A 27,130-nucleotide genomic window follows, 5' to 3' on the forward strand; every position below is an offset into this window, starting at 1 on the left:
CCTGTTAATTATAGTCAAAAGCATCCTGTTAATTATAGTCAAAAGTATCCTGAGTGGCAAGATAGTCTTACCACCATTGTTATTACACTAGTGTGTTAGAAAAAAATAATATACATGGAGTTCCTTTTGTGGCTCAGAACAGGACTAGTGGTTAAGAACTGGACTAGTGCAGTTTCCACTGTGGTGCAGTGGAAACAAATCCGACTAGTATCCATGAGGAGGCGGGTTTGATCCCTGCCCTCGTTCAGTGGGTTAGGGATCTGGCATTGTTGCTGTGAGCTGTGGTGTAAGGTCTTGGATGTGGGTTGGATCTGGTGTGGCTGTGGCTGTGGCGTAGGCCAGTGGCTACAGCTCAGATTGGACCCCTAGCCTGGGAACACCCATGTGCCATGGGTGCGGCCCTAAAAAGCCAAAAAAAAAAAAAAAAAAAAGAAAAAGGACTAGACATGAGGTCCATCCCTGGTCTACCTCAGTGGGTTAAGGATCCTGCGTCATTGCTGTGAGCTGTGGTGTAAGTCATAGACATGGCTCAGAACCTGAGTTGCTGTGGGAATGGTGAAAAGGGTGGCAGCTGCAACGCTGAGTCAACTCCAGTCCAGGAACATCCATATGCCACAGGTGCAATCCTAAAAAGAAAAAAAAATATATATATATAAAGTTATATACCATGATTGAAATCATAAGGTAGTTCAAAATTGGAAGGATATGTGCCAAAATTAATAATGTTTGCCTGTAGGTGGATTTTTTTCTTGTTCATATGAACTTAAACTTTATGCGTTTTCTACAATGATCCTGAGTATCAGGGTGAAAAATGCACAGGAAATAAGCCTAGGAGACTAAATGATGGTTAAGGTTTTGGAATCTTGATTTTTTTTCTCCTCTATTTTCCAATTTTCTTATCCTATGCTTATGATGACCATACCTGTGGCATATGGAAGTTCCCAGTCTAAGCATCGAATCAGAGCTGGAGCTGCCGGCTTACACCACAGCCACAAAGCAGCGCCAGATCTGAGCCACGTCTGCAACCTACACCACAGCTCACGGCAACGCTGGATCCTTAACCCCCTGAGCAAGGCCAGGGATTGATCCCACATCCTCATGGATCCTAGTTGGCTTTGTTACCACTGAATCACAACAGGAACTCCCAAATATTACATTTTAAGAGGAAAACAAAAGGACTAGAAAAAGGACTCTAGGAGTTTCCGTCGTGGCGCAGTGGTTAACGAATCCGACTAGGAACCATGAGGTTGCGGGTTCGGTCCCTGCCCTTGCTCAGTGGGTTAACGATCCGGCGTTGCCGTGAGCTGTGGTGTAGGTTGCAGACGCGGCTCGGATCACGCGTTGCTGTGGCTCTGGCGTAGGCTGGCAGCTATAGCTCCAATTCGACCCCTGGCCTGGGAACCTCTATATGCCGCAGAAGCGGCCCAAAGAAATAGCAAAAAAAGAAAAAAAAAGAAAAAGAAAAAGGACTCTAGGTCTAGAGCGTGGAATCTGCATGCCTGGTCAGGCCACACAAGGTGGCTGTGGCCTTGTTCTCGGTACCTCCCAGGATCGACCAGTGAGTGCTGGCCTCACCTACGCCCTACTCAGCTGATTGACCTTTCTACATACCTGCCCCAGGTCCCAGCTAGTGATTGTTCCTATCAAAGAGGCAGGCCCTTCTGCTAGTTTCCCTGGTAACCTCTGAGCCAACCCCACATCAGTTTCCCCACTAACCGGCAATGTCCCCTCCTGCCCAGAGAGTGAAGCCTGCCGTGCTTCAGATGTGGAAGTGCCCCCATCCATCAAACCATCGATGTCTCTGTAGCTGCCTCTGGTCTTTAATTTTTTTTTTTTTTTTTTTTGCCTTTCTCTAAGGCCACACCCGTGGCATATGGAAGTTCCCAGGCTCTCGGTCTAAGGGGAGCTGTATCCAGCAGCCTACGCCAGAGCCCCAGCAACGCCAGATCCGAGCGAGTCTTCGACCTACAACACAGCTCACGGCAACATCGGATCCTTAACCTGCTGAGCGAGGCAAGGGATTGAACCCGAAACCTCATGCTTCCTAGGTGGATTCCTTAACCACTGAGCCATGACGGGAACTCTAGCTGACTCTGGCCTTGAAGCTGGGCAAGTCCAGGCCTGGCAGGGCCTGCAAGGTGCAGCCCCGCAACATTTTTTTTAACACATGTCCGAGATGAGTCTGAATCATGTGGTCTGGGGACCTTGGAACACACGCCCTAGAACACCTATGGAGTGATAACATCATTTATAGTCATCCAGCTTCCATGAAAATCAGGCTGATGTCACCGGGTATATTTAATGTGAATCAGTCTTTATTCTGCACTTGTGTGGTGCTTTAACAAATTCAACATACAAGATAGCATTACATATCGTAGGTTAGCGTTACAGCATTACGCAATTTCACACCATTTATGTTAGCTTTTTCTTCGTCTTTTTAAATTTGACACATTTATTTTATTTTTGAGTTTCATCTTTACAAGAGAAGACACAAGGTAAAGAAAGACGACCACATCGGAGAAGGATCACGGTGAGGGCAATGTCACTACTGTGGCCTTATTAAAAGTCTTCCAAGAAAAAGGACTTACTTGCATTATCCCCTCTCCTGAGCAAGCTGCCCCGTCCCACGAACCAGTTCTAACTGTTTTCACCTCCAGAGCACTGTTCCCGCACCTGTCCATCTTGGCAGCGCTCCCCTGAGAAGAACTGAAGGAAGAACTAACGCATGAAGGGACTTTAGTTATTAAGAAAAACTCTTGCCTTCCCAAAGGAATCAAGATGTCAGCAGAGAAGGACTGACTCTTGGAAAATCAGAAGTGACCATTCCCTAACCTCTTCTGGACCATGAGTGCCTTGTGCAAAAGCTAGAATGTGACTCTCTTGTCTTTCCACGGACCCAAAGGAGGAGGCTTGCCTCCTCCACCCTTATCAGTTAGCTCTGGGAGGAACAAATGCGAAAGCCAAAGTCAGCTAAGAACCTTTGGGACAGCAAAGTCAAGGGCACGATGGATCAGGCCTGAGTGAGGAGGGAGGAACCCTTTGCCGTTTTCTGAGAGAGGCATTGAGGCAGCTCCTAGGCTACAAACTGCTGGTTCCTCCCCTGTCACCTCACCACCCACTGCTCAGAAGACCCAAAGAATGCAAGGAATAAAGCTACGAGGGGACGGGGAATAGAGGAGTGGGGCGAGGCTGTTGTCCCAGACGTGTGTCAGCAGGAGCTACAGAGGCACACACAGCAGGGTAAAGACCAGACTATCTCCACCTGTTGCTTTGCATCGTTTCTGGGAAGGAAACCAAAGCGGTTGCTCAGCGATTTCTGATCTTTAGGACATTAAGGCGATGAAGAGGAACCATTGAAAATTTTTTCTAACGGGGCTTCGGAATGCTCCTGTCAGATTTACATTAACCTATCTCCAAATGCATTTTTAGAAAACAAAAGAAGTATTTTTTTTTTTTTTTGCTACGTATGATACAGTATTTACATTCCATGGAGTAGAGGATAGAGACTGGTGGTGGGAACCCAAAGGATGGTGAGATTGTGAGTCAGATCATGGGGGTGGGGGGCTGACGGGGACAAGAGCAGAGAGGGGGGCTTTGTGCCTGCTCAGAACTGCTCTGCATTGTCAAGAATCCAGGTTTAAAAAAAAAAAAAAAAAAAGAACTGGGGGGGGGACAGATTGGTTTTATATCCACAAGAGTTAAGGGAACATCAAAGACAAATCACCACTCTCTCCATGGAGACTCAGCTTTTCAACTCCCTTCTCAGAAGCAAGTCAGGTGGTGATATTTTTGTCTGAATGGGGACTTTCAATCTCGGCCAATCTTCCAGGTCTTGGATCAAGCTGCTTTCTCATGTGAGTTCCTCTTCAGGCTGGTAAGACTACCTACTGACCAGGCAGGCTGACTTATTGTCAATGAAGTCTCTGCCATCTGAAAAGTCTCACCGTTAGAGACGTGGCTGGATGAGGGGTAAGGAGACGTGAGATGCTCATCTCAGCAAGATGCTGACTCTCTCTCCCCCTCTACTGTCCACGGGCAGAAGGAAGATTGAACGCTGTGGTCCCCCCACCCCTTCATCTTTTCTTGAGATTCCCAAGTCCTAAGAACGTGTTGTACTTAGTCCTAGGCATTTTGTCCTGAGGGAAAAGATGTTCTGGAAGAATCCAAGTTGTCTTTCTTATTTGTTTAGTCACATGTACGTATTTTACTCATTTAGTTATTTTTAAGAGCCGTTATTGAAAAATTTAAGGAGAAAAATAATTACTGAAGGCCCTTTTCCTTATGAAGCATAACTAACCTCGTCTAAGCTACCTAAGAAGACTCCAAAGCTTCTTATAAAAAAAAAATAAAAAAAGAAGACTCTAAAGCTTCTCAATGGTCAGCATTTCTGGGAAAACAAAAGCCAGTTTAATCCTTCAAATCACTGATGGTTTCTAATCCATCAGCCAACAAATGGCTGTTGCTTCCAGACAAAGCTACACAGGGAGATGCCAGCTCATCGCATTTTCCTGTCCCTGTCTTCCAAACCTGCAAACAGCTCTTGGGATCAGCTGGATGTGCTCACTGACACTATCCTCTGGCTGAATTTGAAGTCCCCCAAGCTCTTTTTAGAGAGGTTCATCTAGTTTTATAAACTCACAGTCTACCTAATGAGTTTGATGATGTCTTTGTGTACGTGGTCACAGATTAATCAAGGACTGCCCTTTACCCCTTCAGAGCAGGAGCACGGACAGCAGCAAACACAGCCGATTTCTCAAACAGTCTTTCTTCTGCACATCCTGCCTTGTCCATGCCTGCCACCTTTGTTTCTTGGCTTACTCCAGACCTCAGGACCTCAAGCTTTAAAGAGCAGAGATGCAAGAGGTCACAGGGAGAAAAGATGGGGATGATGAAAAACATGAGGTTTTACAAGAGCAAAATATTCTTCCGCAAAGGTGGGGAGTGAAAAGAACTCTCCAGAGAAGCCCGATAAAAAGAGACCAATTTCAGGTAATCAGCAAATACGATTCGGCACAAAACACAATTTTCATGGATTAAAATCTGTACCTTGGTATTGGCAGTTAGGCTAATTTCTTCAGTTTGTATTAGACATGCAAGTATAAGGTTACATTGTTATATATAGACTCGTAGAGGTCTTTCCCTCTCTTTTTTTTTCCCCATTCGAAAAAAAAAAAAAAAAGATTTTTCTAGTGCCTTGCAAAGGAGAAAAACCAGCATCGCTAAGAACTGATCTGCAGCTGTGGTCATGTGGGGCGTTCTTGGTGGTGGTTGTTTTGTAAGAAATTTTCTTCTACAACTAAAGGGAGGTTTTGAGTCCGCTTCTCTCGGGCACCTCTCTCCCTCGGCACGTCCCCCTGCCCAGCCCAGCCCCGGGGAGGGGTTGGGCGGGGGCGGGGGAGGGAGGTTAGAGGCGAGGAGAAGAGGATTAGTACTCGCTCAGACTGTGCCACTTGGCCACAGGCTTGCGGGGACTCTCGCAGACCTCTCTCCAGTGTTCAGCCCCGCTGGCTGTGACACTGTGCGCGCCCAGGATCAGCCTCCCCACCACCTCATTCTTGGTGGTGCGATCGAAGTCGATGACGAGGAACTCGATGCTGATGTCGGGCAGGAGGTCGGTGGGGATGTCGTAGATGAAAGACTCGTTGAAGACTGGGTTCAAAGTGCACTTCTTCACGTGGGTTTTCTTCTTGGCAATGCGCTTTCTGCCGTAGTAGACGTTCACCTTGACATAAGGATCTGGGGCCCCCAAAGAGACAAAGAGAAAGGGAGACAGGCCTATGACACAGTCCTCTCCTCTGTCAGGTGACCTCATGTTGGGGAGGAGGGGCTTCTGCTGTTTGTCTCCCTGCCCCCCCCCCACTCCGTGCTGTTTTTGTGATTGCATGGTAAGTGCATACCGTGGTGTGTCTGCCCGGCTGGGCAAGGGGCCAGGGAAACCAGGCAGGCAGGGGACAGAAGAAGCACCTCGAGTGAGAGCTAAAGAAACCCCATGGCACCAAGAAGCATTTCAAGGGCACAGGGACTAACAACGGCCAGCAGGCTTTTTGAGAGGTCTCACCTGGACCAAGGGGACAGCATCCAGCATGCATATCATTTACGATACCTCACCAATCGTAAAGATCCCGATTGCTCACCCAAAGCACCTCCCTGGCTACATTCATCCGGCAGAAAATGTAGACAGAAAGAGGAACGAGTGGATGGTAAGAGGTGCCAGAGGTCCTGAAAAGTATATGGCGTTGTCTGGGTCACAGGCAAGGAGTGGAGGTGGGGGCGGTGCAAGCAGATGGTGAGGAATAGGCTGGAGTTCCCGTCGTTGCTCAGTGGAAACGAAACCCACTAGCATCCATGAGAATGCAGGTTCGATCCCTGGCCTCGCTCAGTGGGGTTGAGGATCCAGTGTTGCCGTGAGCTGTGGTGTAGGTTGCAGCTTCAGCTTAGATCGGGTGTTGCTATGGTGTAGGCCAGTGGCTACAGCTCTGATTAGACGCCTGGCCTGGGAACCTTCATATGCTGTGGGTGTGGCCCTAAAAAGACCCAAAAAAAAAAAAAAAAAAAAAAAAAGAGAGAGAGAGAGAGAGAGAAATAGGTTGAAGTAAATAGCTGCTACCTGAGAGACCGGTGATATCCATCTTCGGCAAGTGTCTGGCTTTAAGGACCACCACTGTCATTCTTTGTGCCACAGGCTGATATGACAGGGACACCTGGAGCTCCCCTCTGCTAATGCACTTCTGTGGAGAAGAAATAACAGATGAGAATCCCAGCAGAGGGAACCGGCCACAGAAAGTATGTGGAAGGAGAAGGAAACATTCTCATCATAGTCCTGAAACTAAAGAAAGTCACTTGCATGGAGAGGCAGTGTAGCCTAGTGTGTATAGCCTAGTCTCGAAGAGTGCAGACTCTGAAGCCAGACTGGCCTGGATTCAAATTCTGACTCTATTTCTTATCTGTAGGACCTGGGATGAGCTGCTTGGCATCTCTGTACATCCGCTTCCTCATCTATAAGATGGAGATAAAAATAATACCTAGGGAGTTCCCGTTGTTGCTCAGTGGTAATGAACCCAACTAGTATCTATGAGGATGTGGGTTCAATCCCTGGCCTCATTCACTGGGTTAAGGATCTGGCGTTGCCATGAGTTGCGGTGAAGGTCGAAAACATGGCTCAAATCTGGCACTGCTGTGGCTGTGGCTAGCTGTAGGCTGGCAGCTATAGCCCCGATTTAACTCCTAGCCTGGGAACTTCCATATGCCCAGGTGCGGCCCTTAAAAAAAAAGAAAAGAAAAGAAAAGAAAAAATATAGTACCTACTTCCCAGGATTAGTAAGAGGGTTCAATATGTTAGAATTTGTAATACGTCCCAGTGCCTGTCACATAGCAGGTACCAGAGATGTGCATGCCATCCTGTTCTCTCATTTGGTTCCTGAGATAAAAAAGGTTTAAAGATTGTGGGAGTTCCCATCGAGGTGCAGCGGAAACGAATCCGACTAGTATCCATGAGGATGCGGGTTCAATCCCTGACCTCACTCAGGGGGTTAAGGATCCGGCGTTGCTGTGAACTGTGGTGTAGGGCAGCATCTGCAGTTCTGATTGGACCCCTAGCCTGGGAAATTCCATATGCTGAGGGTGCGGCCCTAAAAAGCAAAAAAAAAAAAAAAAAAAGAAAGAAAGAAAAAGTGGTTTGAGGATTGTATAGTGGGAGACAGAAAATTCCTTGAATTTGAGTCTTAACTTTGCCATTTACTCACCACCTGGCCCCGGGCAAGTCCCTGGACTTTCTGGAGCCTGTGCCTCCTTTTCATGGGTGAGGATCCGCACCTGCTCCACCCACCCTAGGGTACGCCCCTCAAGGTGTCATCTCCAGCTAAGCTGCTTCCTCCCTGAAGCCCACAACTGTTTCCCCACCTTGAAATTTTATGCTAGGCTCTGCTATTTTGAGGTTGGGGAAAAAAAAAACAAAAACAAAAACCCAAACTCTAGTTTTCCTGAGAACATTTTAAACATTTGGATACTTGTGACATGTCAGGTGCTGGGGATTCAGAGCTGAAAGGATTCAGTTCTTGCTTCCACGGCACTTATCATGCAGCAGAAGAGACAGAGCTGTAGACAAACATGTTTACTTGTCAGAAAAGTGAGAAGCCTCAGGGCTGCTGGGAGACTCAGCCCTGCTGTGGGGACTGAGTATATGGAGGGTAAGACACACCGAGGCAATGGGCAGAGAGAAGAATGGCTGGTTCCAAGGCTTTGGGTGCTGATGGGTAGGCTCTGTTCGAGGAACCATGAGAGGTGAAGGCGCCTGCTGTTGTGCTGGCAGGAGGGACAGGCCAGGAGTTGGAGAGGTGGTGGGTCAGGCCAGAGTGAAGGGCAGTGGGGAAAGGGTAACCAAACAGCACAGCCAGCAGTAGCCCCAGGCGAGAGGAGGTCAGTAAGCAGAGAAGCGACAGTTACTGCTGTTGTTGGCTTTTTTTTTGCTTTTTAGGGCCACCTGTTGCATATGGAGGTTCCCAGGCTAGGGGTCTAATGGGAGCTGTAGCCACCCGCCTACACCACAGCCACAGCAATGCAGGATCTGAGCCTCGTCTGTAATCTACAGCACAGCTCACAGCAACGCTGGATCCTTAACCCACTGAGCAAGGCCACAACGTCATGGTTCCTAGTTGGATTTGCTTCCGCTGCGCATGATGGGAACTCCCTGTTGTTAATGTATTAATAATAATAATGTTCTAGTGAAAGCTGGAGATTGAACTGAAGCAGAGAAAGACCAAAGTCAAAAAGCTCAGTTGAGTTCCCCTTGTGGCGCAGCAGTTAACGAACCCGACTAGCAACCCGACTCGGGTTCGATCCCTGCCTTGCTCAGTGGGTTAAGGGTCTGGCATTGCCATGAGCTGTGGTGTAGGTCGCAGATGCAGCTCAGATCCTGTGTTGCTGTGGCTGTGGTGTAGGCCGGCGGCCACAGCTCCCATTCGACCTCTAGCCTGGGAACTGCCATACGCCATGGGTTCGGCCCTAAAAAAACAAAAAGATGGGGGGGGGAAGCACAGTTAAGGTGGCTGCTTCCATAGGCTAGCGAAGAAATGATCAGGTCTGAAACCATGGCTCTGGCAGAGGAGGGGGACTGGGGTAAGATATGTCTCAGGAAAAACTGTCAGGATTTTCTGGGTTGGGGCAGCTAATTGGGTGTAAATATATCGGAAAGGGAAGAGATGGAGTACTATTTCTAGTGGTTTCCAGATTAGAAAGTGGAAAGTGGAAATGAGTTCCCACTCTGGTACGCTGGGATCAGTGGTGTCTCTGCAGTGACAGGGACTCGGGTTCAATCCCCAGCCCGGTCCAGTGGGTTAAGGAGCTGGCATTGCTTCAGCTGTGGCATAAGTCGCAACTCCAGCTTGTTTTTGATCCCTGGCTCGGAAACTTCACATGCCACTGGGTGGCCAAAAAAAAAAAAAAAAAAAAAAAGAAAAAAGAAAAAGAAAAGAAAAGAAAGTGGAGATGAAACTGGGATAAAGAAAACAAAAGGAGGTGGGATTGGAGGAATTTAGGGCTTAATAAATTTAAGCCAAAATAATTCTTCCACTGTCATATCTTATTCCTTGTATTCTTTTTTGTTGATTTTTTTTTTTTGGTATTCCTGCAACTTGCAGAAGTTCCCAGGCAAGGGATCAAACCCCGTGCCATGCTGGATCCTTCAACCACTAGGCCACCAGGAAACTCCTCCATGTATTCTTCATAGATGCAAAGAAATGTCACCTACTCTAGGGATTCTTAGATTGATCAAGATGAACCAAACTCACCACTGGCCTTACACAGGCCTCATCCCCACCGAAAAAAGACTCCTGCACACTAAGTGCAAGGTGCTCTGAGAGCAGCTAGAGCTGAAAAGATGGACAATGAGGACCCCTACCGTCAGGAAGCTCACAGGCTAGTGCCCTACCTGCTCAGGTGTGTCTGGTGCAGGGCAATAGCAGCAAAGAATTTAATTAGCTCATTAATGAAAAACAAGGGGAAAACCCTAATACTTTGTGCTTTGATTATATGTCTTAAGCCATCTTGAGGAATGAGACTGGGTTTAAAAAATTTCTTGAGGCTACATTTCATATCAGGAGCATATGGAAATGTCTCTCATAGGGCATAACTTAGCCTTTAGCTGTTGAAATTTAAACTTAGCCTTTGGCTTTTGAAACTGAAGTTCAAAAGAGGACAGACTTTAAAAAAAGATTTTCATGGTTTTCTCTGCTAGATTGAAGCCCCCCCATCTTTTTCTTATTCATACATATATAGTTGACTCTTGATTATATCCACAGGAAGTATCTTCAGCCAGTTTAAAATTGCAATCGGCTGTACAGCAGAAATTGGTACATTGTTAATAAATTATACTTCAGGAGTTCCCATCGAGGCGCAGCAGAAACGAATCCAATTAGGAACCATGAGGTTGTGGGTTTGATCCCTGGCCTCCTTGCTCAGTGAGTTAAGGATCCGGTGTTGCCTTGAGCCGTGGTAGGTCATAGACTGGCTTGGATCCTGCACTGCTGTGGCTGTTGTATAGGCCAGCAACTGTATCTCTGACTAGACCCCTAACCTGGAAACCTCCAAATGCCACGGGTGTGGCCCTAAAAAGACAAAAAACAAAACAAAACTATACTTTCATTTTTAAAACTCAAAAAAAAAAAAAAAATCACAGGCTGGTTGCCTCTGCCAACCAGTATACCTCTGGGCCGCTTCCTTTTGACATGAGTTAGAATGCAATCAGAGAATGTAAACTCATTTTTACTATTAGCCACAACCAAACGGCATCAGGAGAGTGAGCCTGAAAAAGAAAATCAGATGCCTCCCCAAATATTCAGAACTGAGCTGTCCAATTTAGTAGCCACTGACCACATGTGTCTATTTTAATTCATTAAAATTAAATAAAACTAAAATTTTAGTTCGAGTTCCTACTGTGGTACAGTGGGTTAAGGATCCCACTGCAGTGGCTCAGGTTGCTGCAGAGGCATGGGTTTGAACCTTGGCCCAGCGCAGTGGGTTAAAGGATCTGGTGTCGGAGCTGCAGCTCAGACTCATTCCCTGACCTGGGAACCTCCATATGCCATGGGTGTGGCCATAAAAAAAAAATTTAGTTCCTCAGTCACACTGGCCATATTTCAAGTGCTCAATACCCACATGTGGTCAGTGGCTAACATATTGGACAGTGCAGATATAGAACTATCACCATAGAAAGTTCCAGTGGATGGTGCTGATCTAGAAAGTAATTTTGGCCACTGCTCCTTTTCATTTCCATGAATAATGAATGTTAACTAGATTTGATGTCTTTCTCTGGGACCATCCTTGAATATTGGTATCTAAACATTAAATATGGAATCTTTTTTTTTTTTTTTTGACTGCACCCACAGCAAGCAGAAGTACCTAGATCAGGGATCAAACCTGTGCCATATCAGTTACAATGCCAGGTCCTTAACCAAGAGGCTACCAGGGAATCTTTAAATGTAATCTAACTTTATATATAGAAGAAAGCTAGGTTAGGTAAAAGGGAAATTTAATTTAAAAAACAAAGAATGTTATTTGTAAAAATAACATTGATTACAAGATTATACTTAGGTTTTCTGATTATTTAAAACTCTGTTTCCTAGGGAGTTCCCCGGTGGCTCAGAAGGTTAAGGACCTGGTGTTGCTGATGTGGCACAGGTTTGATCCCTGGCCCAGAAACTTCTGTATGCTGTGGACACAGCAAAACAAAATAAAATTCTGTTTCCTAAATCATCCATTACAGCAAAATCACCCTAATCTAAATCCCCACGACCCTTTCCTTGTTCTTTGGGAAAGTGGACCACTTCTGGTTACCCTCATAATCACTTCCGCCCCTAAATCCCTGCTTAAGCCATTGTTCTCCATCTGATCCCCACCCGCTTCACCTTTGGCCATTGTACACAGGCAGAATGCCCATCCCCATTCAGTGGCCCCTTTGGGATGCCCAAGTCTGCAGCCACAACACCACCTAAATGCCATTCCATTCTGCACTGAAGCCAGAGTTTCAAGTCCCCTCCTCCCCTCCCTTTCTCTTTCCATCCAGTTCCCATTCCAAGGGGCATTGTCAATGGCGCTTTCTCAAGGGCTCTTTGTCAAGGGCTGGGAGCAAACTCTGTTTCCCAGCCCCGCGGCCTAGTGAGGTAAAGACTCTGTTGGGGGGCAGGCGAGCAGAAAGACAAGGGGGAGAAAGGGTTTTATCCGTGCCTGACAGAGCTGGGAGCCTTTGCTCCCAGAGAGCGGGATCCTTTGTCATTCAGTGCAAAAGAGGAACAAGAGCAGTCGTCCTAAAGAAGACATTCAGCTGAAGGAAATACTTAGGGAAGGGATAAGCCTAGTTCTGATCATTAGCAGAGCCCCCCCCAGAGTGATTTTTGTAGCCATAAAATCTCCGAACTCAGTGGACTCAGGCATCCTCAATAAACTTTTATTGGGGCGAGAAGTTCAGAGTGCTACCTCCACATAAATCACAGTCATGGGAAAACAAAAGAAACAAAACCCTCGACATTCCCGAATCCCCCTTTGTCTTCTCCCCGGCACAGACACATAGCCACTTTCTTTATTGTTTATTTCTTTATTGTTCCTGCAAAATTGACATTCCTTTTTCTCTCTTGTTAGTCCCTTTTGACTAGACTGAACGACCTCGAAGGTCTCTTGTAAATCTGAGATTTTAAGAATCCTCTCATTCCCATGACCACGGTCCCAGGTCATGAACACCAATCTGGCCGTAGAAAGACAGGAAATGGTTTGGAAAACAATGGCCTGAAGAAATTAGGAAGAGTCTAACAACTCGCTATTATCCACTTTGTAAATCACTTCTTTCCCACTGCCTCCTCTTTACCCTCAGGCCTCTCTGCACCGCTTCACTTCTCCTGGTAGGGGAAGTGTTCTGGGAATGTAAATAGACTTTTATTTATATCTGAACAAAATATTAGAAAACAAATCTGCCACTAAAAAAAAAAAAAAAAACAAAAAAAATCCAGTTCTGAAGTCCAACTCAGGGACTCAGAGCCTTTTGGGCGTTCTAGAGTTTATACTATGAACTTCTTTCACAAATAATCAAGTATTAAATTTTTTTTTGACTTTTGTCTTTTGAGGGCTGCACACGTAGCATATGGAGGTTCCCAGGCTAGGGGGTCGAGTCAGAGCTACAGGTGCTGGCCTGCGCCACAGGTGCAGCAATGTGGGATCCAAGCCACATCTGTGACCTATTCCACAGCTCACGGCAACAACAGATCCTTAACCCACTGAGCAAAGCCAGGGATCGAAGCTGCATTCTCAATGATGGTAGTCAGATTCAGTTTCCGCTGAGCCACGACGGGAGCTTCTCAAGTGTTAATTTTTAATCTTCTTAAATCTTTGAGTACATTCATCAGAGCTGAGAGTGCTCTCATGAAGTGACCTCATCAGCTTTCATGATCCAGCCTCGAGGGATACGGAAGCCCAGAGGAGATAAACTGCTTGCTCAGAATTAGGCAGTGACACGAATAGCCAGAAATGATGACTAGGGAGTTCCCGCTGTGGCTAAGCGGAACAAACCCAACTAGGATTCATGAGGATATGGGTTTGATCCCTGGCCTCACTCAGTGGGTTAAGGATCCAACATTGCCATGAGCTGTGGTGTAGGTCATAGACACGGCTTGGATTCCACATTGCTGTGGCTGTGGTGTGGGCTGGCAGCTGTAGCTCTGATTCGACCCCTAGCCTGGGAACTTCCATATGCTGTGGGTGCAGCCCTAAAAAAGGAGAAAGAAAAAAAAAAAGAAATGATGACCAGTCATAGGCTTCTTCAACTGGACAGCACTGTAATAATGGAAGACAAGAGCTGAGTTTTCCAGAAAATTCAGGTCAGGAAATGCAGTTAGGGGTGGGAGGTTTTCTAGAGAAATGCAATTCTCACCAGTTTCTACACAGTGATCTTTGGCTCCATGATTATAAGGGGCTGCCTTACACAGACCAGGAAAAGCTCTTTTTTTTTTTTTGGTCTTCTTAGGGCCGCACCATGGCATATGGAGGTTCCCAGGCTAGGGGTCCAATTGGAGCTATAGCCGCCGGCCTACGCCACAGCAACACCAGATCTAAGCCGTGTCTTCGACCTATGCCAAAGCTCATGGGAACACTGGGTCCTTGACCTGCTGAGTGAGGCCAGGGATCGAACCCACAACCTCATAATTCCTAGTCGGATTCATTTCCGCTGTGCTACAATGGGACTCCAGGAAAAGCTCTTTATAGATGGTGTAGAATAGTTCAAAGCAGCTCTAACTGACAAGCCAACGGGAGCTCCAGAAAGAGCAGACTGTTGGCTACAGTAGGGAGGACTTAGGGTAGACATTTAGAGGCAGCTCTTCCAGGGAATCAGGGGGACAAGTGACTACAGAGATGACAGCCATGACCCAGGATGGAACACAGCCCTGCCCACCAGCACTGGTGGAGGAAAGCAGGCTTAGGGAGCCTGGGAGGCTGCAAGGCTCTGATGTGGGGCTGCACAGGCTCTGGGTGTCCTGTCTGGGGCCTCTGCCAGGGGATGTGTGGCTCAGGATCCCAGCCCTGGCTTATCCCTCCTGAAGGGAGTTAATAAAGTGGAAAGAAGCTTGGTTCTTGCCAAGAGCCCCTGGCAGTTTAGCAAATGCCATTGTCTGTGCTCCCTGCCCAGTGTCCTGGATTTGAGGCTGTTTTGTTCCCAGCCCAGATTGGCCCCTTTCCTTGCCAGTATCTTCCCAGCTGCGGCTTGGCACAGGGCCATCCTTCACTCTCAGCCGTGAGCTGCGTGCGCACGAGCCGTCTGGAGGCGGCTGGCTAGTTGGTGGCTTTCCTAAGGCTGGTGATGCAGGGAAGGCTGTGCTGGGAAGGAACCTCCTGGTGAGGCAAGCTAGATGAAGGCAGGGATTGAAACACTGGAGCTGCTGGAAAGGGGAGTCAGGAATCAGGGGAGTGGGTTGGCAGAATCTGGAGGAAAAGAAATGGAGGGAGAAGGGAAGGGATGGAAGGAGATGAGACAGGTCACTACTGCAGCTTCTGTCCAGCCCTTCTGACTCCAACCTCAGAGGATACAGGAACTGCTGCTGTGCTGGACTCGGGGATGTGTCATTGTGTCCTGGCAGTGGACCAGTGTTTATGCCCTGACCAGGCGCCTCTAGTGTTCTTTAAAATGTGTGGACTCCCGCCAGGCCCCTGTGAGGCAGAGTGAGTGTGCCATGTGGCCACAGCAGACCTCTGGGCAATGGCATGAGAGAGGAAGAAGCCTCCTCCAGGGGTAACTGCTCTCTGCCTGCCCTCCTCAGCCTGGCGCAGCACAGTGCCCATTGTCAGTGGCCGAACCTTGCCCCCGGGAGCTCACTGCACACTCAGCCCCTGCTGGCCTAGAATCATCTATCCAGTCCTGAGCCTCCTGCCTCTCACTGAGTCTAGTGTGGGCTTGCAGGTGTGGAGAAGGCAGTAAGAGAGTGGAAAAAAAACCTATAGGCAGGGCTCTTTCGGGGAAATGTGCAGTTTCTAGTGGCCCTGATATCCTTTCTGAACCTTCTACCCTCTTCTCCACTGACCCAGGCCTCCCTTGTCTCCCTCCATGTTGTCAAAACAAAATATAAATATCTACAAATCACATCTCTCTCCCAGGAGTCAAACGTTACTAAGAACAATAATAATTAATAATAATAGTTACCATTTATTGAAGGTTTATTATGTGCCAGGGACTATGTAAATCCATTATCGATCTTAATTCCTACAGGAAACTGAGACTTAGAGAATTTAAGCAGCTTGCCCAAGGTCCCTTGGCTGGTGGAATTTAGATTCAAACTCAAGTCTGACTTCGAAAGTCCTTGTTATTAACCACTTATGTTAAATCCTGAAAAAGGAATGAAACTCTAAGTTTAAAATTTCAACATAGTGTATTTCTTTCATAGCACTGCCCATACTCACTATGTGATAATTACCAAGATTTTTTGTCTTTCTCCTCCTCTGAAGTCAAAGCTCCACATAGGCAATAATATGCCAGGTATAGTATCTGATTTGATCCTCATAACCCCAAAGGAAGGCAGTATGATCCACGACATTTTACAGATGGGGAAACAGAAGCTTAGAAGGGTTACGTAACTCACCCACATCGATCACCCAGCTGGAAGATGAAGGCAGGTAGTCAGGCTCAGGAGCCCTGTGCCTAACTGCAGAACCACACTCTCTCCTCAATTGGGGAGGAAATAAATGATCTAGGGGCTGGGGGGTTACAGTTCTCGCACCCCTGAAATGATAACTCAAGAGCCAATGCTGGAAGTTCCCGTTGTGGCTCAGGGGAAATGAATCCGACTAGGAACCATGAGGTTTCGGGTTAGATCCCTGGCCTCCTCGCTTGGTGAGTTAAGGATCCGTCGTTACTGTGAGCTGCGGTGTAGGTTGCAGACGTGGCTCGGATCTGGCATTGTTGTGGCTGTGGCTGTAGCTCTGATTAGACCCCTAGCCTGGGAACCTCCATATGCCACAGCGGAGGCCCTAAAAAACAAAACAAAACAAAACAAAACAAAAAAGAGCCAATGCAGGCCTAGCGGAGAGGAGGCAGGAAGGAGGGTCTCACTCCCTCCTAATGCAAAGGAAGGAGAGGAGGAACCGGGAGAGAAGACCTGTGGCCAAGGTCTGGGCCTGGGAAAGGGTCCTGAAGGGTGAAGCAGGTGATTAAGCTGCACTTATGAAATGGTTATTAAAAGTCCTATACAATGTACTCAATATACTACTTACCCTTCCAGGTTTGGGATGGGAAGGGGAAGCTGAGGGAAAAATGACTGAACTATTTTCATGGTTTCTCGGCCATGAGAAATTTCACCAGCAGAAGATAACACATTATTTAAGGCAAGTCCCCTAAAGAGTCCCCATATCCCGGACATGATGAGGTCTAGGACTGGTGGGCCAGCCTGCTCTAAGCAAGCTGGATGCAGCATCAGGATGCCAACCACTAAGTGACATTTCATTTCATTTTGTTTTATCTGCTTTTTGCATTTTAGGGCTGCATCCACGGCATATGGAAGTTCCCAGGAGTCTAACCTGAGCTACAGCTGCCAGTCTACACCACAGCTACAGCAACACCAGATTCGAGCCGTGTCTATATGCCACAGCTCACGGCAACACCAGATCCTTAACCCACTGAGTGGGGCCAGGGATGGAACTTGCATCCTCACGGATGCTAGTTGAGATCTTAACCTGCCGAGCCATAACGGGAACTCCTTAAGTGAAACCAGAAGCTATCTGCCATTCTCTCCTCAGGAAGTTACTTCTTGGAGGAGACCTAACCTGCCAGGCTCTCTATGGTATTTTGATCACTGCTTATCTTCAAGGGCCACGAGCTCTCTACAGCTCCTCTGTGCCATCCATCCCACCCCTCCCCCCTCATTCCCTTCTGTCCCTCAACCTACCATCTCCCCCCAGCCCCCCACCCTTCCGCCTCACCTGGATGTTCCTTTTGATGATGTCCCTGGTCAGCTGGACCTTGCCCGTGCTGGGGTCTACTCCAGCCAATGGCACCATGACCTCCCCAATGACATCATCCCGGGAGAAGCGGTCAAAGCTGAGGACGAGGAAGTGCAGTACCAGGTCCTGCAGCTGGCTGTAGGGGATGCCGTAGAAGGTGAAGGTCTCGTCAAACACAGGGTCCAGGGTCTTGCGCAGCACTCTGGTCTTCACCCGATGCCGCTTGTCGGGAAGGATGGTCATTTTGATGTAGGGGTCAGAGCCCTGGGTCTGGTCATCCATCACCGGCAGCCCATGGGCCTCCTGGATTGTCACCACCAGGGCTTTTTTCGGGAAGTTATAGTCCACTGAGAAGGTGAGGGATCCTAGCATGACATCCTCCTCTGGAGAGGATGGAGAAGTGGTTTTGCTCTCCCCGGGAGTCAGGCTCGCAATGGGGCTCCTCAGTTCTTCCCCATAGTCCACTTTGATGGGTAATTGGTCTATACAAGATCCAGGGCTAGGGCCCCCAGGACCCTTGTCTTGGCCCAGCAGGCCAGCCTCTGCTGCGTCCACCAACAGGTTCCCACGTCCACCTTCCCTCCCAGGGCCATCTTTGTCTCTCCGCACTTTGATGATTTTCTTCTTGTTGCTCAGGGTCTCTGGGTATATGCTGATGCCTTTGAGCATGTGAATAAACTTGTACGGTGGGGTCTTGTGCTTCTTCTCTGCCTGCTGATGGCAGCATGTCCAGACAAAGACAGTCACGGAGACACACACCACCAGCACTGAGGCCCCGATGAGGCCGGCTACCACTGGTGACACATCTGGAGGTGGAGACCAGAGATAGGTCAAGGTGGGTGGACCTCAACCCCTGTTCAGAGCACCCTCTGGCTGGGGCCAAGCTAATCTGCGACCTAGCTTCCAAAGCAAAACTTGCTCATCTGCTTATGAACCTCCCCCCTCTCTCAGAGATGCCCTCCCCCATTCTCTTCAACCCACGGCTTTTTCTTTCCATCAGACGTGGATGGCATATGTCTCTTTTCTTTTTTTGCTTTTTTCTTCCTTTCTGCTTTTTAGGGCCACACCACGACATATGGAGGTTCCCAGGCTAGGGGTTGAATCAGAGTTACAGCTGCTGGCCTACGCCAGAGTCAAACTGCGTCTGGGACCTATACCACAGCTCACAGCAACGCAGGATCCTTAACCCACTGAGCGAGGCCAGGGATCGAACCCACAGCCTCATGGTTCCCAGCGGGATTTGTTTCTGCTATGCCATGAAGGGAACTCCAGAATATTTCTCTTTTCTGTAAAGCCTTCCGTGAAGGGCCCCACCTGATTGCCTGTTCTTTTCTTGGCTGTCCCCCAGCACTTATGGAGTTGGTTTGCTTAAATTGATTTGTGTTTCACATAAAGCTGCCCTGTGAGTGTTATCGGTCACCTTTTTACACGAGAATCGATTTACCTCAACTGTTACAGAAGGACACAAACTCTGTCTAGTTTCAGGAAGATATTCCACAACATCCAGCACAGGGTTTGCAATTGTGGGCTGTGTTCACTGATTGACTGACAGGTAGGGTGGAACAATGTGGGACTGGATGGTTTTGGTAGGGTGCCCAAGGGTGGTAAAAGTGGGGTAGGTGGTAGGAAGTAGAACTCTGGGTCTAAGTACCTTTTTTGTTTGTTTTTTTTTTTTTGTTTGTTTTTCAGGGCCACAGTTTTGGCTTATGGAGGTTCCTAGGCTAGGGGTCTAATCAGAGTTGCCATCCTACACCACAGCTCACAGCAATGCTGGATCCTTAACCCACTGAGCGAGGCCAGGGATCGAACCTGCATCCTCATGGATACTAGTCAGATTAGTTTCCACTGTGCCATCATGGGAACCTCTGGGTTTAAGTACTTTTGAAATATGTTTCAAATTTCAGCTCCCAGGTATTTAAAGTACAAGTATTTTAAATAGGAAGAAATACCGTAGAAAATGTCAGATCTTTGCTCCAAAGTCCCCTTCTTAGTAAGGTCTTCCCTGACCACCCTATTTAAAAGTGTAATCTTTCCCATCCTAGAGACTCACATTTACTGGCCCTGCTTAATTTTCTCCACATGTTTTGTCATTCTTTCTTTCTCTCTCTCTCTCTCTCTCTCTCTCACACACACACACACACACACACAAGAATATATATAGACATACACATGTGATTTTACTATTTATTGTCTATTTTTTTTTTTTTTGGGCCACACCCATGGCATATGAAAGTTCCCAGGCTAGGGGTCCAATTGAAGCTGCAACTGCTGGCCTATGCCACAGGCACAGCTATGCCAGATCCAAGCTATGTCTGTACCACAGCAATGCTGGATCCTTAGCCCACTGAGCAGGGCCAGGGATGGAACATGCATCCTCATGGATACTAGTCAGGTTCATTGCTGCTGAGCCACAACAGGAATTCCTATTTATTGTCTATTTTTACTAGAGTGTAAGTTTCCTAAGGACAGGGATTTTGTCTGTTTATTCCTGTATCTCCTGCACCAAAAACACCTAGCAAGTACTTAATATATATTTGTTGAGTAAACAACTAAAGAGAAACAGATTTTTTTCCTTCCCTCTTCCAGTTTTGCCTTTTCCTGTATACACTGGCCCCCTGACTTAGATAGTTAGGTTTAGGGATTTCTTCCCCTTTACATGCATTGAAGCCAAATTGAGTTTAGGTCTTAAAAGATTTGGATTATCCTCATTACGTATCAAAACTCATCAGAGAAGCATTTCCTAACTGCCCCAGGTAAGATGAGGTCCTCATCACGCTGCTTGATTTCTCTTCATAGCACTAACTACCTCTGACTTATATTTATTTGTCTGTCTTCCCTCACTAGATAAGCTTAATAAGAATAGTGACTATCAGGGAGTTCCTGTTGTGGCTCACTGGTTAATGAATCCGACTAGGAACCATAAGGTTGGGGGTTTGATCCCTGGCCTTGCTCAGTGGGTTAAGGATCCAGCGTTGCCGTGAGCTGTGGTATAGGTTGCGGATTTGGCTCAGATCTGGCGTTGCTGTGGCCAGTGGCTACAGCTCCGATTAGACCCCTAGCCTGGGAACCTCCATATGCCACAGGCACAGCCCTGGAAAAGGCAAAAAGACAAAAAAAAAAAAAAAAAAAAAAAAAAAGAATAGTGACTATCAGAGTTCCTTTGTGGTACAGCCGGTTAAGGGTTAAGGGTTTAGCATTATCCCTGCTGTGGCTCGGGTCACTACTGTGGCATGGGTTTGATCCCTGGCCTGGGAACTTTCACATGCCATGGGTGTGGCAGAAAAGAAAAAGAAGAACAGTGACTGTTTTGTTCACGGCTGTATTCCCAGGTCCCAGTAACATGAGGCACATAGTGAGTGTTGAGTGAACAAATGAGTCAGTGAATTCAAAACAGCTTCCAGTTTAGGAGGATGGGATTAGCGGGTACAAACTATTATATGTAAAATAGAAAAACAATAAGGTCCTACTATATAGCACAGGGAACTATGTTCAATATCCTGTAATAAACCATAATGGAAAAGAATATGCAAAAGAATCTCTTTATATATACATATATGTATATATATATATATATCTGAATCACTCTGCATACACCAGAAACTAACACAATACAACATTATACATCAACCATACTCCAATAAAAATAAGAAAAACACAGCTTCTATGGATTGGAAAAAGAGAATTAAATCACTATGGTTACACATAACAGAGATACATGTAAAATTCTATTTGGCCTTCAAAACCTATCCATGGGTAAGAGGAGACCTTGATGAGTCTTAGCAAAAATAACTTGGTAATTTAGGTGATAACAAACTTAGAGTATAATTAGGCTAATGCTAGCTTATACTATCAGTACCCTGTCCAAATCAGAGGAGGGGTAGTAATAATTTCATCTGCACTGGTCACAGGACACATGGAGTGTTCTATCTGGTACTAACCAGAATAACAACTGCTCTTTTTGTGTACATTTATGATATCCCTGCCAGGCCTTGTGCTCGAGCTTTCTCTCTCTGAATGAAATAACTCATCGAGTGGGTACTATTAACATCCCCTTTTAGGAGTTCCCTTTGTGGCACAGTGGAAACCAACCCAACTAGTAACCATGAGGTTTTGGGTTGAATCTGGCCTTGCTCAGCGGGTTAAGGATCTGGCGTTGCCGTGACCTGTGGTGTAGGTCACAGATATGACTCGGATCTAATGTTACAGTGGCTGCAACATAGGCCTGTGGCTACACTTTTGATTCAACCCCTAGCCTGGGAACCTCCATATGCCATGGGGTGCAGCCCTAAAAAGCCTATATATAAATAAATATATATTTATTTATATCTCCCCACCTTACAACTGAGGAAGCTGGACTCAAACCTGCTCTGGGCCATATAGTAGCCAATGGAAATGATGGGATTTAAACCCTAGTCTGACACCAAAGTGTGTCTACATCTTGGATAAGCAGGATAGCAGAGGACCTGGAAATCATATCAAAAGAGGAGAAACTGAAGGAACTGGGAGTTGCAGGGGTCTAGGAATAATAACTTTCTTCAATTATTTAAGGCATTTTTGCTGGAAGAAGATCTGATGTGGTCTTATTTGGAGGGTGGGTCTAATAGCAGTGAGTGAAGGCTATAGGAAGACAGATTTTTGACTCAGTGAAAAGAATCCATTTATTGTTAGAACTGCCTCTCATTGGCCCAGATTGCTTCAGGAGGCAGTGAAACTCCATTTGAAAACTTTCAAAGAGACGTTGGATCACCATGGGTCAGGCATATTCTACAAGGGATTTCCTTAATGGGGATTGGACTAAATGTCTTGGAAATTCATTCTACCTCAAACATGCCATGGTTTTATGAAAGCTGGGACCAGGTAGGAAAAGAAGTGGTTACATTTTGAATTAACATAGATTAGGAGTAAAGCCATTGACAAAATAAACCAAGGTGACCATGTCCATGGCATACTGAATAATACTACTATTTATTCTCAAAGAATCAAGGGAAATAAAAGCTGATAGGGAGAAGTTTCACAAAATGGAAGCAGCCTCGGTGGTATGCTCCTTGAGAGTGGGCAGATATAACATCCTGTTCTTCTTCTTTTTTTTTTTTGTCTCTTTAGGGCCTCACCCAAGGCATATGGAAGTTCCCAGGCTAGGGGGTGAATTGGAGCTACAGCTGCCAGCTGACACCACAGCCATAGCAACGCAGGATCCTAGGGGCATCTGCGACCTACACCACAGCTCACCGCAACGCCTGATCTTTAACCCACTGAGCCAGGCCAGGGATTGAACCCACAATCTCCTGGTTCCTAGTTGGATTAGTTTCTGCTGCGCCACGAATGGGAACTCCCATCCTGTTCATCTCTGAATCCCTGAATCTCTTGCATCTACCAGGAGTTCAGTAAATATTTGTTTGAATATTTGGTTGGCATCCAATTGGTTGGATGCCAACTGTCAATCACAAAGTGCACAATTTGAAAAAGTGGCTTTCCATTCACCTATCAGAGACTTTTCTGAAAATTGCTTGCTACTGATTAGTAAAACTGAACTTTGATGATCTCTATGAGAAGAGAAAGCATGGAATGATCAAGACAAGTAAATTTTTGAGAATGATTTGAAAGGAAGTTCTAAAGGCTCAGGATGGGAGGCATTTGAGAGATCCTTTTGGCTCTACCATAGATTTACTCTGTGATCCTGAGAGATCCCACTGCTGCTTACAATACCTCAGCCTTTATCACTAGAAAATAGAGATGGAGTGGGTAAAAGAAAAGAGGATTTGCATCTTTCAAGAGAATAGAGAAGGAAAAATAGAGAAACAGATGAATCCACTTGTAAACTATCTAGGCGATCTCCTCCACCCTGTTTCCTGTTTTGGCCCTCCTTTCTTCTTCATTCTAGCATTTGCTAACCCCTGCCTCTCTCTCCAGCCCCCAAGGCAGTGAACTAGAAAAATCAGAGAGGCTGAAACTCAGGACCCTCTGTCTAGCTTTCGTCAAAAGCTTGGTGGGAAAAGGAAGTTGGAACTAATGGCTGAAGTCAGTGTTTTTCAAGTAGTTGTAAACTGCAGTGACCCATGCTGCTTGCTCCTTTTGTCCTCCAAGGTCATGGATAATTGAGTGTTGGCATGGTGTATCTCTCAAGGGCTATGGGGTTTGAAATAAAGTACTTTATGAGATAGGTGAAAAAGCACAAGTAGCAGTTCTCTGTGGAGGAGATCCTCTGTATGGATTTAAAGATCTGCAAGACACATCTGGGCTTTGTCCAACTCTTCAGCCTCTGACCAGACCTGCTTATTGACAGTTCCTTTGCTAAAATAGCTTTTCCCTGTCAAGTAGGCCAGCGTGACACAGTGAAATGAGAAGAAACTTTGGCATCAACTGGAAATTGGTTTTAATCCTAGCACTACCCTAACTAGTTTGTTTGACTTGAGCCATGTTATTTTACCTCCCTTAGGCTCAGTTTCCTGGGCAAATATACATAATAATGAATACACAGGAGGGTATTTGTAAGGAGTAAATAAAATGTAGTACATAAAACACTTTTCTTTTTTCTACTAATACTCCTTCTCGATGAGATCACTACATTATGCTCTACACCATCTAACTTCCCAGGGAATGTGAAACTGCAATTAGAGAAAAGAATATGTTGGAAAGAAGGCATAAGAAGGAAAAGAAAGAGCAAGAAGAAAAATCACAGGGTGCTCACGTGGTCACAAAAGGGACATCTATTTTGGAAATTTAGAACTCAAAGAATAAAAATGCAGAAGGTGAAGTGGAAGAGAGAAAAAAAACCAAAACAACAACAACAACAGAATCAAGATTTAGGCCTTGGGGAATCAGCGGGAACAAGGAGTAATGGGTGTGATCTGTTGTTTTGTGTACTTTCTCTGATCTGATGGCTTCTTCCTGGCATTAAGGGGATAGAGCACACTGGGCTCTGTTCATTTCCATAAACCTTTCGCTGGAGTAGGAAAAGCCATTTCCTAGTTGGATCGAGGCCCCACCCTAAACACTGGAGTCTGGAGGCTCAAACCTTCTGGATTGTCTGAGGGATAGACTCTCTTAAGGGAAATGACAGCACCCTTCGCTGACAGCAACTCTCACTGGCTTCTCCCGTCCAAACTGGGGTAGGACTGAGGGCGAAGCAGGGCAATTCTTTTTTTATTTTTGGTCCAGGAAAGCATAGCACAGGAAGTTTGCTACCCTAGCACATTTTGGAGGAATCTCCCAAGAGGAAAAACTTTGCTTCTTCTCGAGCTTTTCTTTCCCATCTGCTTCCCTATTTTCCACCCCACTCGCTGCTCCAGGGAGCGTAACTGGTAACTGATCTCCGAGCCCGTAGGGCTGGGTCGGGGACCAGCGGCTCCGAGATGACGTAATGCTTTCTCTGGTACACAAAGCCGCCTCCCCAGGGCTCAGCCTTTTTCGCCCCTCCCCCTCCGGCCTGGATCAGGCCCCCGCCAGCACCAGAGCGGGTGAGTCCCCCTTTTTGAAAAACCAGTCTAGGGAAACAGGGAACAAAGGCCCGGGAAGAAGAGCCTAGGCGCTGCCAGGAGGCCCAGAAATAGACATCACGTCATCCCCTAGCCCAGCAGCGCCAAGCGCCATTTGGTAGCATAGGAGGACCCCACCATTACGATGCAGAATAGAAATTGCAGGGCTCACGTTTTCTCCTAGCCCCAGCATCCAGCTGACCGGCTTAAGGAGTGGCTTGCTTTTGGCTCTCCACCCCCGCACCCTTCTCTCCCCAGAGGCCGCCACCTCCCCTGGCTCCCAGCCACACAGCCCACAGTCTCCAAGCTGCCATCTTGATGCCCCATCCCCTTGCCACCTCCCTCCCCCGCAGCCCTGAAGGAGTGGGAGGAGGAGGAAGGGGCACCGCCCTGCGTGCCCCAAGGGGGAGGGCTCGGCCTACCCCACCTCTCCTCCCCCAGAAGGAGGGGTTCACATCCTCCGCAAGCTCTCTGTTTCTCACCTCCAGCAGTGCTGACAGTGCACCATACAAGGTTTTAGCATCCCGAACCTCCCCAACCTCGGTGTGGCTCTGGCCTTCCCAGCCCCTGCAGCCCATAGCTCAAGTTCAGGTCTGCCCACTGCCTACTACGCATCACCACAGGCCCGATTTTAGAGCGGATAGCACCTGAAGGTCCTGGTCTTGGTTTCACTCTCTGCCCAGCCCCTGGGCTCCCTTGGTTTTGCAACGGTTTCGCCTACCCCAAGCTTAGTTTGCCAGATTCTACTTACCAAAGCTAGGTCGGATATTGGTGATCTCAGCCATGTCGTAATCGGAGGCTATTGCTATTAACGCGTTTGCACTGGTCAGGCAACTCTGGGAACCTCCGGTCAGTACCTAGGCCGCCGCTGCAGAGCGCTAGGTCAGGGGAGGGGGAAGGTATCTGGCGGACGCCTCCTGCGACGGTCTGGTCCCTGGTTGCCAGCTGCGGTCGCCTCTTAAGATGCTCCAGGGATGCTCTGAGCTAAGGATGCAGGTGCAGCCAGACTGGTCCTGATGCGAGGTAGGCCCCGCCTTCTTCCGAACGACCCTCGGCAGAAGGCTCCGCCTCTGTCCGAAAAGTTCCGGAAGGCAAGACCCGCCCCTTTCCGGAAGACCTCTGGGAGGGGCCCTCTCCCTTCGCCAAGATTTCCAGAGAATGAGACCCCGCCCACTAATGGGTTGTGGGTCTGTAAGGCGAAAACTCTGCGGCCTAAGAAGTGTAGGTAGGTATTTTATCATATGAGAGCCTATAGATCTTGTGATTCCGGTTCCCTGGGCTTAATATAGTAACTGAATATTCTGGCCGAGGGGGACCCAGGATTTTGGAAAAACAAAATTCTATCTTGCCTACATTCAGTATCAATTGCAATTATTATAAGTTTATGAGACCACTAAAGAATATTTTGAAACCTTTCTTAAACTTCAGAAACTCTGATTAAAGACCAAACGTGGTGATGGTTGCAGAGTTCTGAAAATTTAGTGAAAATAATTTAATTGTATAAGTAAAACGGCTGGGTTTTGTGGTGTGTAGATTGAAACTGTTTTAAAAAAGGACTAATGAAGAGTGCCAAAGTTAATCAGTGTTGGATATTTCTCTTGTAAAAGCTTCAAGTGCTTAGGGCTGCTTAGAGAAGTTTGAGAGAGAGAGTGAGGGAGGGATGGAGGAAGAGAGAAAGAGAAGTATGGAGAGAGGCAGTGAAAACCAACAGATCCGTGTATTCTGTAGATCCAAAAGCAGGACACAAATGAAACTCCAAGCTTCTAGAGACTTCCTTGGCATTCGGAAGGTTTAGGGTGATTCAGGTTACCGTCAGACTACTGCAGGTTATCTCCATGATTACATCAATTTCGTCATTCATTTTGGTTGTGGTTACTTTCATCCTATCCGATTCTATTTACAGACAGGATCAGGTCAGGTAGATTATTTAAATGCATAAATATTTGGTGGTGGTTCACCTGTAAAGTGAGAGAGTTGAATGTATTTTTCCAGCTTTGACATTTTGTCCTTCTTGAAAAGAGGAAAAGAACATGGTTCTAGGAGTCATTCATTCATTCAAAACACATGTATTGAATTTATTGAACATTGACTATGTCCCTGGCACCATCCTGGACACCGGATTAATGCATTAGAAGCTAGAGTGAGGCTACTGGATTCCCTCTCACAGCTAGTTATCTTTGTGAAATCAT

General features: G+C 46.9%; 1 protein-coding gene across 9 annotated transcripts; it reads right to left on the bottom strand.

Moving 5' to 3' along the window:
• Window positions 1–2,296: 2,296 nt before the first annotated feature.
• SYT11 (synaptotagmin 11) lies at window positions 2,297–25,922 on the bottom strand. 9 transcript variants are annotated; one of them, XM_001928804.7, is made up of 4 exons: window positions 25,693–25,922; window positions 17,446–18,272; window positions 6,605–6,728; window positions 2,297–5,736 (listed from the first exon to the last, which is right to left on the bottom strand). In XM_001928804.7, the coding sequence occupies exons 1-4, from the start codon at window positions 25,724–25,726 to the stop codon at window positions 5,426–5,428; spliced, it is 1,296 nt and encodes a 431-aa protein (XP_001928839.3). In that variant the 5' UTR covers window positions 25,727–25,922; the 3' UTR covers window positions 2,297–5,425. The 9 variants fall into 9 exon arrangements, 1 of the variants encoding a protein (XP_001928839.3); XR_014844097.1 differs by having other exon boundaries at window positions 3,787–5,736; window positions 6,605–8,503; window positions 16,497–18,272; XR_014844101.1 differs by lacking the exons at window positions 2,297–5,736; window positions 6,605–6,728 and adding exons at window positions 11,352–13,141; window positions 13,736–14,036 and having other exon boundaries at window positions 16,497–18,272.
• Window positions 25,923–27,130: the final 1,208 nt, after the last annotated feature.

Source organism: Sus scrofa, chromosome 4, assembly GCF_054392235.1.
Source record: "Sus scrofa isolate SSC_HxYL_T2T_F1_AM1 chromosome 4, Sscrofa_HxYL_maternal_Yorkshire_Landrace_v2.0, whole genome shotgun sequence".
NCBI lineage: Eukaryota > Metazoa > Chordata > Mammalia > Artiodactyla > Suidae > Sus > Sus scrofa.

What these genes read in the sequence shown, in the direction of transcription:
- SYT11 (XM_001928804.7), bottom strand. Translation starts at nt 25,726, where the DNA reads ATGGCTGAGATCACCAATATCCGACCTAGCTTTG. An exon ending in CAATATCCGACCTAGCTTTG is followed by an intron (nt 18,273 to 25,692) that starts GTAAGTAGAATC and finishes CTCCACCTCCAG; the next exon opens with ATGTGTCACCAGTGGTAGCC. An exon ending in TCATCAAAAGGAACATCCAG is followed by an intron (nt 6,729 to 17,445) that starts GTGAGGCGGAAG and finishes TCTTCTCCACAG; the next exon opens with AAGTGCATTAGCAGAGGGGA.